Here is a 14994-nt window from a genome sequence, read left to right on the forward strand (position 1 = left end):
GATTACACTATGCTTTTAGACGCAGGGCCACTATAAAGCACCACAGAACTTAGGGCGACTGCAAGTTCATCACTACAAACATTTGTCTGATGATTGCATTGTAAAAATGGTCGCCTCATCCTCTAACTTTCTGCGTCTGTTTGCAGTTAATCAAAATGTATTTCAAGTTGATTCATACGGCTTAATTTGCCCTTGTTGCACAGATTCATCACACTTATGCACGCATTTAAAAACAAACACAAATGCAGTGAAAAATCTGAATACATTCGCAAAGCATTTGCAGGCACAGAAGTAAAAATTCAGCTCAGCCAACCCTCACTGTTCAACAGCAAGCACAGGTCTCCACAGCACCCAGCAGTTCAGCATGCATCTTTCATTTGGGTCTTGCCCCTTCATCTCCTGTGCACCAGACTCTATTTATTAGTCAGGATAAAACAGACTCAGTGAGGAGAAATTAAAACTAACTGTGGACTGAGATTCCTGGTCTTGCTTCACAAATTGTATTTTTTTTTCCTTTCTTTTTGGCAATTCGTCAAAAGGGCAGGGGTTAAAAGTCACAGAGCAGAGTTCACATGTCAGAGATTCCTCTTTTGACAGTGCTACATGAAACTGGTTTGGAGATGTTCAGATAGATTGCTGTGAGAAACTACCACACTCAAAGATTCCCCATACTCGTCATTAACTTGTGCTTTATAGCGCTCTTTGTGTATCCTATAAAAATCTTTGATTTCACTACAGAAAATGGGCTCTCTTGCGTATTTGGGTTATTCATCCTTCACCAATGTTACAACCAACACTAAAAAAGCCATTACCGAAGCTCCCACTAAAAAATGAGCTGTTAAATAGGGTCAGCACGGCTCAATAGCAGCCAGTCACCGTGAAGTTTGTCATATTCTCGCAAACCCAAAACCGCACACACACAGAAAATGTACAGTAACTATATATGCAAATCCATAAATGACGCACTTTAACAGGAAATATCTGTGATCACCTAGAACCAAAACTCTTTAAAATGTTCTGAGAGATATACGCAGCACTTTCCCATCTTCGCATCTTATCTTTCACTATCAAATGTCCATCTTTTATTCCATGTCACAGTCCTGGCTACTGCAGCACACCCACAATGCACTGCCTCCCACTGTCTCTGTAAGGCTGTATTATCTTCCTCACCTCCGATCCTGGCATTGAAGGCAATGCCCACACCGCAGTAGGAGTTGTTGGCCTCCATGGCAACTTCCCCTGCACACCGGGTACCATGACTGAAACAGAGGGGGAATAAGATGTTGGCCACATACTGAGACAGAATCAGCATGAATGTGAGTCTTCTTCTTTTATTTATTTTTTTGGATGTGCTGACCTGAGCATGTCCCTAAATTGAGCCTGGACAGACAATTACACACAGCACAGTCCCAATTTAAGACTGGCACAGACAAACACATAGATCCTGAAAGTAGCTCAAGCCAAGGAAATCGTACTGGTTCATATGCTGCAGTGCAATGTTTCTCTGCATGATCCCTGATATATACAACTACTTACAGATGCAACGCTGTAATAATGGTTATATTAATTAAAAACTAACTTTAAAAAAAGACTCAATGATTTACGCTTCACACTGTGCGAGCATTTGTACTTAGCTACCTTCCATTCGCCAATTGAAATGACAGCTATTGCTTGTATTAATTTACTTCTCCAAGAAAATAAGCAAAGGACGACATTCATTACCTGTTCTCCTCATCTTGGATGGGCATGGGATCAGGGGACACGCCGTGTGAAGCACATAGATCAGCACTGGCAAGGGCCTCCTGCGAGGCAGACGGAAAACAAATGAATGTAAGACACTAGAACGCTCAACATAAAACATCCGAATGCTATGACAGGAAATTTGAGGGTCCCCATGAAAAGCTCTTGATGCTGGCACTTGAATCAGTTTGTCAGCACACTGTATTCCTTCGGAGTGACAGCAATCACCGTCACCGAGGAGATTCCTGCGCGTGTGTATGGTTTATGTGTGTGCCTCATAAAAGTGAACATGTTTGAATGACTTGTTTGCCAGTGTATATTGGCCTAGGCATAACGGGAGGAGGATGTCTTGGCAGCAAACTGTACAAGAGCAATTATGTATCTCTCTCTCTGACTCTCGCTGCAGCCAGGCTTATCCATGCCAGACAATCTGCCGCGACAAAGTACAAGTTGGCCTCCATGCTTCAAACTGCCTATAGGATTATAAATGACAAGGCAGGAGCAAACTGCACTGCCACTCCACATATGCTTTATGGCTAGCCAGTGCAACACCAGCCTAACTGAATAGAACAGCTTTATCACTATATGAAACCTTTATTGTCTCAGGTTTTAAGTAATAGAGAAGTTGGGCAGTTAAAGAGAAAGTCGATATGAAGATTTCAGTCTAATGAAAATCCAATTGTTTGTGATACCAAATAGCACTGGTGGCTGACTATAATCTTATAAAAGGCCAGCTGAATCAGAAACTAAATTGCACAACCATCCCTGAGATCTACATGAAATATCCAAAGTGGTGATATTTTCTAGCCAAGCTTTAATAAGATTTTCGTAGAGATCAGTTATAGTTCAGAAATCCGCATGTTTACTCACAAAGTTTTTCTTCAGGTCTTTGTTTGTATAGTCTAAACCTGAAAAAGAAAGAAAAGAAAACATTATATTTTAGTTCAGATCTCTGCTGTTCGACAAAGAAGAAGCACGGTAGCACAGAAACATACAATATAATATAGTAGTGTTAGCTTTCCTGTGTCATTTTGACAGAGGAAGCTGCTGCTCAACACTGACAGTACCCACTTACACAACTGCTAATCTGAAGCAATTAAGTAAAACCCATCTGATAACAATTACAGTGAAGACAGTAAAGAGAGTTTCTAGATAGAGACGATCAGAAGAATATACCTTGAGAACTAGGATGTGATTAGGTCCTGAAAGATGCTGTACAACATTGTAAAAGACTACAACACATTGAAATTCATGTTTTGAAAATGTTGCACAATGATACTTAGAGACGGAGGGGACTGGAGACAGTGCTGAAGTATAAAATATACACAGTTACACATTGTATTACCTTCAAATGAATCAAGTTATGTTGTAAAAGGTGAGCAGGAGTATAAGGAAGTCCACAACCCATCTGACAATATTAAAATAACAATAGCATAAGCAAAGGTTTGTCAGAAAAAAGTAATAAAAAAAAAAGTTTGGCATTATGTTTCGGTCCCATCGAGGTGCTTACAATAATTGATTCTCAGTGTGTGCAGGAGAACCCAAAAGATCAATTCTTCATTTTTGATGTTTTGGAGCAGTAGAAAAGGTGCATTCAGAGATGTCTAGGTGCACTCATTGTTTCATCTTTTCTTTTTTTTTTTGTGCAGTTTCAAGTCGTTTTAACATTCAACGTGAAGACAGGTTTTTAAAACTTTAAACTTTGAGAGCCCTTATAATAGGCGTAATTAATTTGACAAAATGCGACGGTGAAGTCGTAGTCGTTTTTCCAGACGAGATGTGTCAGGATCCAGGCTTTTTCTTAGTGGGGTATTGCACACGACTGCTGAATGAGTGAATGAACAAATGGGCTCAGAAAAATCTCGACTCCCCGAAATCTTTCTTTCTGCCGCTCTTTTTTGATTTCTTATCCTTTCCCCGTTGCTCTACTCGTTTCCCCACGTCGTTTTATCATTCTCTCTTTCCACATCAGTTGCCTTTCTTTCACTGGCCTCCACCACGGCCTCCCCCTCTCCTCACCCCAGCCACCCCCATCATGTCCTCCCCCCCTCCTCCATCTCAACTGCATCAGGGCCCCTGTGGTCTCAGCGATAGACAAACGAATAAGGGCCCCAGGAGGGCCGAGCCTGCTCTGCCACACATAACTCACTCTCTCAATCACGCACACACACGGGACCTGCCAGCCTTTGTCCCATGTAGGCAGTGCCTCCTGGTTGTCATGGTAACACGCAGTCGGTTTGGCCGTTGAGGCCTGATTGTGCAGAGCTCAGGCAGGATGGAGCCCTGGGTGAGTGAAGCCTCATTGGAGCCTGCCACGCCATGCCATGCTGTGCTGTGCCCACCAGGTCAACCTGCTATGTCCTCTACATAACCACTGATGTTTTATTCTCCCTGCACCACCACTTAGGATTTTCTGGCCTCAGACACTTTTCCGCCAATGCAAGGTTTCAGCTATATGCTCTGCATTGTGTGTCGATTTTTGTTTATTCGTGCTTTTGTTAGTTTGGGCTTGTATTTTACGTTTCTCGTTTTCACTCTGCATTTTGCATGATTTGCTACCCCAAAGTGTAAAAGCTACATTCTTTCAAGCAAATCTCATGGTTTTCATGAGTCCTCAACAGGGGGAAAGGGAAGGGAAAGAACTGAATCCTGAAAGAGCAGCTACAGTATACTAAATGCAGAAAATGTGGTAAAACAGTATTTTATCAGTGGTCACAAAGTTGTAAAGTTTCTGCAGAATTAGAGTTTTTTATTCTTGATGGAAGAGTTCTGTAGCCAATTTTTCCTCTCTGCCTGAGCCAAGTTGAATTTCCACACTGAACACGAGGTCAAGCAAGGTCGACAACACAACAGTGTCTTCAATACTGTCAAACTACCACTTTCACCAGAGTTGGACTGATCATCTCCACCACTACCATTTTAAGTTAAGAGCATTTTAAACGGCTGGTTCACTGAACTCAAATAAAAGATTAGATTCCACTAAAGGTTAGTCAGCAAGTCTAATTGTCTCATAATTTAACTTTCAAGCTTTAAAAATTCTGATTTAAAAACCTAAAAATAAGACTTGCTGAATGGACAGCTCCAGTCCAAGTTAACATCCCCTCAGCACATACTGTGGATGCGGCTCTAACAGTGTCTCACTGCCGTTAGGTGAAAAGAATCACTGTTCTGCAGGAGGCAAAGGAGCCTGCTTTATTAAGAGTTCATCTTTGCTCCGACTCAACTATACAAAAAAAGCCTTTATGGGCATTCACGCATGTTCTTGTGCTGCTATGTGAGCATCACACAGAGTTAAGTCAATGTTTAAAAGGTGACACATCACTTCTGCAAGTCTGCAATGGGAACATATTTGGAAATGAATAGCAAGCTGCTAAGGAAAAAACTAAGTAAGAAGTGAGCAAGGAGGAAAGAGAAAGGAACGGAGAAGCAGCAGAGGGGAGACAAAGGGGAAGAGAGACTGGAAATATGAAATTTGCACCCAACCAAGCAGATACTGACTGTGTGTCAAACTTGGGATTCTGTAACACTAATAAAGAGAACGTGTTGGAATTGATCAAAGAACAGTATACAGTGGCTAAAAAAAGTAAGTGAACCTTTTGAAACTTCATAAAACATGATCTGATCTTCAGCTAAGTCAGGAGTATTAAATATAATGTGCCTGTTTCAGAAACACTCACCAGCTTATGAGCTCTACAACCATTGTTTCTCCAAACCTGTCTCTTACCAGTCTCTGGGTCCTGGACTTCATCACCTAGCATCCTCTGCTGCAACCTGCCATACTCACAAGCCATCGCTTGTTCCATCACCATTCTGGAAACACAGGACTACATTGCCCAGCCTGCTTCCTGAACCTCACAGTGAGTCTAACCTTTTGTAGTTGGCTATTCAGCCACAAACCCACCATTAATACTTTTGTCTCTTCTAGACTCTAGAACCAAGGTCCCACACCAGTTTCGGGACCTCCCACCTCATTCAAGCCTAAAATAAAACTTGTTTCAACTTGTTTTGTGTCCTCTTTGAGCCTGGTTGTGGTCGAAACCTTTACACGTCTCTAGAAACCCCTACAAACCTGCAAACTCTTGGCAGGTTTAAATTCAGCACTACCAGGCTGCCTATCATTTTACCAAAGAAAGGAGATTTTATCTGTATGTATGTGTTATATATGAAATCTCCATAACTCAGTGGAAGCCTTCAAAGACATGGTTTGAGTGTGTGAGTAGGTGTGTGCTGTGGACGTGGCTCGACATATCCACAGGACGAGCACATGCATGCTCCTAGCTGATGTGCAACAAAGGTCAATTTGAGCATCAAAACACTGCACCTTAGTATTGTGCACTCCCTCAGGTAGCACCATTCTGCCATAAATACAGCCATAAACACACTCCAACACAGTCCAAGGTCTTCTGAGTGTGAGAATAGAAAGCCACGTCCAACAGTTAGATAGAACACTGTAGGTGGTGGAGCCAATGCAAAACCTTCCATGAATACAAATGCTTTGAACCTGGCTGACCCAGTCTAGATTGTGATTGTACGAGTGTATGTGCGCGCGTGTTTTCTGCTCTGCATGTGTGTCAGCATTCAGCGGCAGCAGCTGCACTCTATCTCCTTGCTACCGCAGCATTCACGCCGGTCCTCAGGGTCAACCACACACACAAATCAGACACAGAGACGTGTCGGAGGCCATTTTAAGTTGACGGTGAGTCGTGCCTGAACCGCCTCTGAGAAAATGAGCCGACATCACTTCAGAGGAGGCCCCTGATACACCTAGGGGCCCCTGGCTGATTCTCGCAGCTTAGCTGTCCTCTATAGGAGTAGAAGATGTAGTAAGACAGAGGCTAAGACAAGCAGGGGGAGGAGGTAAGCCATATCACACCAATACCAATATCTTTGTAATGAAGCTGTACATCGCTGATAATTTGTTTTAGCACGAGTGAAAAAGACAAGTGAAGGTGTGTATGTGTGTGAGAGAGAGCTTTAGAGAGACAGGGGTGTGTATCATCACCCACTAAGGGTGAGACTTCCTGGCCCTACACCTCCGTCTCATTAATCAGCTCGGTATTTAAGAAGGGCTGGAGTGGACACTTGCCTGTAATTAGCTGGCTTTGTCAAGGATGTGTGTGTGCCTGTAGAGAGAGAGGGGGGGGGGGGGGGGGGGGGGGTTAAAAAGTGAATGGCAAAGACAGGGTAAAGACAGATGAGTGATAGAGGGTGGAAAGGATGGAGAAGGTGCGTGGGTGATGGAAAGCTTGGCATGGGAGGCAAGGAGTGAGGAGGAGGAGAAGCTGGAAGAAGAGAAAGGAAAGCGCTGTTAGGAGGAGAGTGGGGGAGGTGAGAAAAAAGACAGAGATATGAAAGACGAGAGTGGACTGACGGGAAGTGACAGTGAGGGAAAAGATGCAGGGGGATACAGGGCCAGAGCAGAGGGGCTGTGGGGATGGAGAAGAGGTTGGCTTCTAAAGTGGGACATTAGTATTCAAGCTGCACCCATTCAACCCCCCCCTCACCACACCCCGCTGCCCTGTCTGCCCAGCGGCCAGCTCTGCTCCTGCATTGGACCCAGACGTGAAGCTGGAGGTGGCAGAGGAAGCGTGTGCGCGAGTGTGTGCGCAGCGAAACTTAAGTTCATTGCAGGTCTCAAACGCTTTCTTCAATGGAAATCTCCACTTTAGAGAAATATCTGTCATGCTGTGTGGGTTTTAGTGTGCCCCCAGCTGTTACATTACATTACCTCTCAAATGCATCATCAGAATTTTACCTGCAAGTTAAACACTTCCTGTCAATCAGCGAGTATGCATGACTTATAATTTCGTGTTATTCAAAACAAGTGCAATTCTGCACTGTGCCACCCGCCTACGTACAGTAGATCCACGGAGGTTGAGCCAGCAGAGTTAGAGAGTGAAGCAGTGTGATCTGTAACACTGTTCTGGCACCAGCACAGCAAATGACTGAATCATGACTTTAGATTTTACACAGTGACCCGTCCGTTCTAAACATCATCCACCGTGAATCGGCAGAGCTCAGATATGTAGAGAGTCAGTATTTTAAAAAGAAATAAATCACTAATATAACATGTTAACAACTCTAGTGTGCACTGTTAAGATCTTACATAACATGCCAACTACTTCGATCGATCTCTTGACCTGCGGACATTTACTTAACATTTGCACTTAATTCCTTTAGTTTAAAGGGTCAATTCACCAAAAGTACAAAAAGACTACACACAAATAAAAAAGGAAAAGATGCCACTTCTGCTCTCACCCTAAATACAATAGAGATTGATAGAACACCGTTTTCTGTGAAGCATTAAAATGACATTAAAAACCTTCTTTAGCTGTGTCTCTTTCTACAAATAGTGCACTGGTTGCACTCTGTGATCCTGACTTTCTTTAGAAGAGATATACTCTCTATGAAAACAGTTTGGGGAGTTGGGGCTGTGAAGAGTTTCAGTCCAGGTGAGGTTATCTGGAAGTTAAGCCAACCGGACTTCTTTCTTGTTAGATGTTTCACTACTCATTCTAGCAGCATCCTCCACTCAGTAAACCACTAACCAAACTATCTGTGTAGCTCCATACAGTATCTAGAGGCACTAAAACAGATAAAATATGCTATTTTAGAATATCCTAATTCAATCAAATGATTCCTGCTACACATCTAATCTGTCAGGTTTTTCAAGCATGTGGCTGGTGCAAATCTATATTAATGTTATTGCCAACAATTCCCATGAAAACCCCAAAACAAACTATACATAATACATTAGTCTCTGGAAACTTTCTGACCTCCCCATGCTGTTTGTGATATTCCACCCCAGGCCTGTTCCTCAAGGACATACACTTAAAAAGGGGTTGCAGATATCATAATTTATAGTTTTAAGGCAACAGTGAAGCTCTACCGTATGATACAGACTAATGTAATATATATTATCAGGCTCTGGATACACAACACAATACCTTAGTTAGTACAATAAATGTATTACTGGTTTTAGTCTTTTCATGGGATCGAGACATAAAATCTACAATCTACAAGAAGAAGAAGTCTTTATTTCTCATATGTCACATGTACATTTGTCCATGTGCATTTAAACCTAACCCCCCTGGTGGGGTGGGGGACAGTGAGGAGCCACATACAGCGCCCGGGGAGCTAGAGTCGAGTGTCTTGCTCAAGAACACACCTGGTGACAGAGATGGGGCTTGAACCAGGAACGTTCTGATGTTCTACCCAATACAATACAATGTTCCTGTGTAATCTGTTATACATGCCGCAGAAAACAATGTGTGGACTTTCTCTGATCCCTAATCATTGTAAGTACGTTCATTTGTTCTGATACTTTAAAAAAAGTAACAATATAGTGTGTCCGAACCCAGAACCTCCTGACACTGCTCCAGTGATACACAGCTGTCATTATTCAGCATGTTGAATAAATGTATTTTTCATAAAATGGAGGGGGAAAGCAGGTCATTTCCACTCAGTATGTGACATCCAAAGGTGATCCCATTCACCATCATTCAACACACATCACACCCAGTGTACATTTCTCAGTCTACTAAATGCCTCCTAGCTCCCTACTGCAGTGTCTCTGTATATCTCCCTACTAAACTACTTCCCACTCCTTTGCTCTTATTTGACTAATTATATTCACGAAGGGCGTTGTTGACAAATTCGTTTTGAAATCCATTAGTCCCGTGGCGTTGTTTAAATAATATGCACATTAATGGCCATCGCTTTAATACCCCCTGATTCACATTCTAATAGCCGTCTGATAAATCAGGTTATCTGCGACACCTTCTACACGCCGTGAAGAGCGGAAATTAGAGAATTATTAACTATCTGCAGTGTTCTGTCGCGTCCGGGTGTGTTAGGAGGAAGAGGGGAGAAGATGACAGAGCAGAGGAGGGAGAGAGAGAGAGAGAGAAGCGAGAGACAATGATGGAGAGCGAGAGCAGAGAAACTAAAGGGATAGGTGATGGCAAAATGAGACCAGAGGGAAAACAGAAAGAGATTATATGAAACATAAAGAGCAGCAGGAATAAGTGACGCTAAATCTCGGTGAGACTAAGACAAACATTAAAGAAAAGAGACTGAGGGCATAATATAGAGAGACATGAGGGGAGAGCAAGTGGAAGATCAAGTTAAGAACAGTGTACGTTTAATGTTTTAACTTCTGTAGGGATAAACCCAACATTACAGAAATGTCAGAACCTTTTAAATGGATGTAAATACTAAACTGAAATTTTGAATATTCTATTGCCCAGTCAACGACACAAAAACATGATGGATGCTACAGAAATTGCAGCTGCAGCAGGTATGATGTGTTTAGGATGTTAGGTGTAGATCTTTCTTTATTTTTACCTAAGGTGATTATGCAGACACAGGAAACATGTTTTCCCTTAATAGGCTGGGCATGAAGCCCCACAAAATCATTTTCTATTTACAGCAAACGGTGCCTAATACAATGTTCAGGAAAATTCTTATTGAAACCTTAACAGTATCAGAGAAATGAAATTCAATGCAGCAAAGCTGAGAAGTAGCTTCATTAAGCATCAGACACTCCACAGTAGTTTACAAACCCAGAATAATGAGACTAGATTTGACAACAGTTGGAAGGTATCACAGTATCAGTTGCTTTATCTTGATTTGACTGTAGGGGGTAAGAATAACATTTGTTGTTTGCGTATTAATCTACAGCGGCATGTGCTCGTATACAGTTTAGTGGCCAACGCTAAATTGCATTAGATTCATTCGGGAGAGACCTTTTTGTTGGTTGATTGCGATGTGTTGGCACCACCGTCGCGTCAACACGTTGGTGTCGCTGAAATGAATAAAGGTGCCTGTGTTTTTAAGCCTCAGTGTTAATGTCTGTCTGGACACCTTAATTTGCAAAAAAACGCTGGGATGAAAAGCAAGTACACACTGAATGTGTGCGCGCGGCATCATCACAGCTCGCTCGTCACTGCCTCTCCACTCGTATTCCTCCTCCTCACTCATCAACCTCCTGATCTAAACTTTCTCGAAATTCCCACTTCTCCTACAGCTACTCTGGCAGTTCCACCCTCTCTTGTCCCCCCCCCCCATCTTCAACCGAATCCTGCCTGCATCTTCTGCTCTTCCTCCTCTTTCTAGTGCCCCACTGCCCTCCTCCCCCTCCCTCCTCCTCCTCACAACACCCGCTGAACAGAAAGAGAGAGTCTGTTAGTGTCAGTAGCCCTGCCTGTGGTGCCTGGTGGAGTGTGTGTGGACACATAGGCCTGATTAGCTGCTTGTTTACCTACCAGCACCACCACTATCAGGACCACAGGGCTTCAAGGGCAACACCAGTGGATCATCTCACACACACACACACACACACACACACTGTGTACACACTTCTTGTGTGCATGTGTGAAAGTGGATGTGTGTGTGTGTATGCGGTGTGTGCCATCACGCCCCCACTGAGTCACCCACCATGGCACAGGGCTCTTAATTAAGAGAAGAGTGTGTGGGTATATGTTCTGGGGGCGGAGCAGCTGGCAGGAGGCACTGGGGCCAGAGAACATCTGCAGGAGGCCTGCACACACAGACAGACACCTAAGCACACATAACTACGCACACACGCCATCTCCGCAACTCACAGCCCAGAAAACACAGAAATACACACTTGCAAGCACAAACACAGACCCGTCGAGCGCTGCCATCGCTGCTGCCATCATACCAGTGGGACTATCACCATAGCAACCGAGGACTGGTCATGTCACCCTGTTTTAGTGAGATGGGTGACAGCAAGAAGGAGTGAGAGATAGGCAGGCGATAAAAAGAGCAAAGGACAAAGACAGAGAGTGAGGGGCATTAGATACCCTCCTCAATGTTCGGCTCCAGTTTTGTTTTGAAACAAAAGGGTAGAGAGAGAGAGAGAGAGAGAGAGAGAGAGAGAGAGAGAGAGAGGGAGAGAGAGAGAGAGAGAGAGAGAGAGAGAGAGAGAGAGAGAGAGAGAGAGAGAGAGAGAGAGAGAGAGAGAGAGAGAGAGAGAGAGAGAGAGAGAGAGAGAGAGAGAGATTCCAAAAGCTTCTGGATGTGAGGGGGTCAGCAGCTTAGAGGACTTCAGACACACCACAGGGACCTCAGAAGTCAGTCTCCTCTTTCAATACGTCAAGAGCTGAGTTGTGCAACACGTGCACAGAAACGCACGCACACACACACACATGCTGTACACAGTCATTTATGAAAAGGAAAGGTAAAGAGGAGGAGGGGGGGTTTGTCCTTGCTATGGGGCAAAGGCTACAGCTAAGGGTAAAGGATTAAAGGATCATATCATCCTTTGTGAGTTTTCTTTTACTCCTGCTGCCCTCTGTGTCAGCCCATACAAGGAATTTACCACAACATCAAGTGTTTTCTTTTACTTTTCACCCCTGATGGCGTAAAACTGTGGTATTAAATTATTTTTTTTAGTCATAAGTTAGAGTATAAGGTGTGTTAACCTAACTTTTGTTTAGGTCTGTTATTATTTAGCTTTAAGCCAGTAAGCTGCTTTGTTCCCCATCTATATCACTATATAAAGTATATGTCTATATGTCTACTGTCTCCATCCATCCAAAATATTGCAAAACCATTTTTTACATTGGTCTCAGGTGAGATAGAAATAGAAAAGACAAAGCAACTAAATCAGGAAACTAAGAATTGCAGGTAACATCTGTCTGAATCAGAAACTGTGACCTTCATCAAATGTATACATGAATTCATACATCAGTACAATGTCATTTGAAGAATTAGAAGAATTAACTGTGTATCTTGATGCACTCAACTCCTAAAGTTGAATTTCTTAACAATTTTTAAGAAATGTGGTTAAAATTGTAACGTTTAGAATATCTGACTAATTGGAGCATCTTGACAGGCAAATGGCTGCAGAGTATGCCACATGGCTGCACATTCCCTGGTCTTTGATGAAACCAAACTAATACAAGTCACAGACAGTCGAACATTAATAGAAATAAAATTTGAGATTAGCAATTGACAGCCAGTACTACTCAGATTCATTAAATATTAAACTGAAGAGAGTCAATTAACACAGAGTGGCTGTATCAGCAGAATAACAGTGAAAACATTGTTATTCATCAAACTAATCAGGTGATACAAGTGCAGCTATGGTCCTACAACTAAAACAATACTTTTAAAGTTCTACTTATCTACAGATGTTCTACATTTACACAAGCTGATGCATCTGTGGTGGAAGTGTGAGGAAGACCACTCGTGACAGTAACACTGGTACATCACATTAAAAAAAAAAATTAAAAAAAAAAGAACTGGCTGATGATTGAAAGAAGGTTAAAATGAGCAACTGCTAGAGACGAGATGAGTCTCACCCTACCAGTCATCTATTCTATGGCCTCGTTTGTTTATAGCAATTGCACCAGAGGTTCACTATTAATGATGTAATGACATTTAAAGATGGGACATGGAACAGCTTATCATGTTTTGTTTATCGTTTGCTCGGACTTCACTGCAGCTTATTAGTAGTGGAGCTGATTTGCTGGAGGTTGGTATAAAATAACACAACTCAGACCAGTGTTTTGGAAATTTAAGGTAAGTCTGTTCCTCAGTTTTCCTACAAATTTTAATTTTAGTACTGAACAGGGCCAGAGGTGGTCATCTGTGGTTACTTAAGAAGAACCTTACAGTATGATCCCCTGAAAAATGAAAACACAAAGACACTGTGAGTGAGATAGAGAGATGTAGCATGACACAAAATTAAGTATATCATTAATCAATATCAGTGCCCCTTGGGTTGTTCTATACAGATCTGTGGACAAAGTTACATGTTAACTCTTGACCTGATACAACAAAATATGTTTCCACCAGTGGAGAAACTAAAAAAAATATGACAGTATGACCTATTTGTCCATAAGCCTATCTCAGTGTATTCTGTGATGTTTTTATACTAGACAATGATTTCTTCAACTCCAGATGAATTTACCTTGTATTAGGAAACTCGTGACCTTATGTCTGTTATGAAACATTCCAAAAGCTGATTTTTGGGGTGTGACTGGTCCTTCTCAAGGAAAAACCAAATCAAATATGAGGTTCTTTGTTTTAAAATAGGATTACATGAATGAGTAGAGAAAAGTTAACTACTGCCTTTTGAGAATAAAATCTGTCTAATCTATCTAATGTAAAACTGATGTTTGAGCATTCTCTGCTTTGAATCAGACTTGTCTTTTCCACTCCGGGTTACAGCTATGGCACAGTGCTATGATCGCAGTTGCAACAACAAAGCATTTTAAATTTTGTTCAAAAATGTTGTGCAAATGTTCCTTTCTCCATTAAAAAAACAAAAAACAAAAACAAAACAGCAGCTCGGGCTATTGGGTATCATGAGATTAGAGGCATCTAGTATGCCACAATCATGATTTCACTGGAACATAGCTGATATTATTCAAACTGCAGCTCTAAACACAACACGGACATGTCATGAAAACCACTTTATGTACAGTATTATTTCTACTTTTATTTCTGTTTTGCTCTCCACCATCCCCCGAGGAAAAGATCTGTTTCTCTTGCTGCTAAATGCTCCACAAACTTCGCAACTAGCAGTTGCTAAGTTTGTCCATTAACCTGTGATGGGCAGGTAAAGCACAGCTTGAGAATCAAGCTATACTGGGAATATATATGGGAATTAACTGTGATAAGAAAAAGAAAACTTCCATCTTTTAACTCTACTGGGAGAAACAAACGCACAATAGCAGTACAACTTAAGCACCGGTTTAAATTTGTGCACATCCGCTGGAGAAGAAAATCTGTTTTGGTGCCATATCTAAACCAGCACAGATTGACTGAGGAAAGAAAAACGCTATGATTAATTTAGTGACTCTTACACAGAAGATCATAATAAGGACATAATCTGTGTGTGTATGCACATGTTTGTGTGCGAGACTAATGCAATAATGAAAGCGTGCTCTGGTACCAGCCAAATTGAGCATTAATGATGGACTGAGATCAGTTCTAGCTGTGGGATCAAATACTCCGTCTGCTAAATAATGTAACATACAGGGCCAAGGACAGTCCCATATGGACCAGAGAGAGAGATGTTGGAAGCCTAATGTATAGCAGGTACTGGAAGTATGTCAGCAACTGCTGTTAAATACTCTGGGGCTGGAGGTAGAATCACTGCCAAGTAAATACAGTATTTATGTCTGCGTGTGCACAAGTGTGTGTGTGCATCTGAGGTTGTGTTCAGGCAAAAGTGCATGTGCGCATGAGTGTGTGTTTGTGTTTATATGACTATGTCGG

The 14994-nt window shown here is 42.2% G+C and overlaps 1 protein-coding gene across 1 annotated transcript in view; it reads right to left on the bottom strand.

Moving 5' to 3' along the window:
* Positions 1-14994, bottom strand: part of LOC113169465 (furin-like protease kpc-1) — a 133712-nt gene that overhangs the window by 54159 nt on the left and 64559 nt on the right. Inside the window, exons 8-10 of the mRNA XM_026370864.1 lie at positions 2611-2648; positions 1723-1802; positions 1171-1259 (exon numbers count right to left, since the gene is read on the bottom strand). Of these exons, the coding sequence (XP_026226649.1) occupies positions 1171-1259; positions 1723-1802; positions 2611-2648 (207 nt within the window). The remainder of the gene's footprint in view (positions 1-1170; positions 1260-1722; positions 1803-2610; positions 2649-14994) is intronic.

This window comes from Anabas testudineus, chromosome 16, assembly GCF_900324465.2.
Source record: "Anabas testudineus chromosome 16, fAnaTes1.2, whole genome shotgun sequence".
NCBI classification, from domain to species: domain Eukaryota; kingdom Metazoa; phylum Chordata; class Actinopteri; order Anabantiformes; family Anabantidae; genus Anabas; species Anabas testudineus.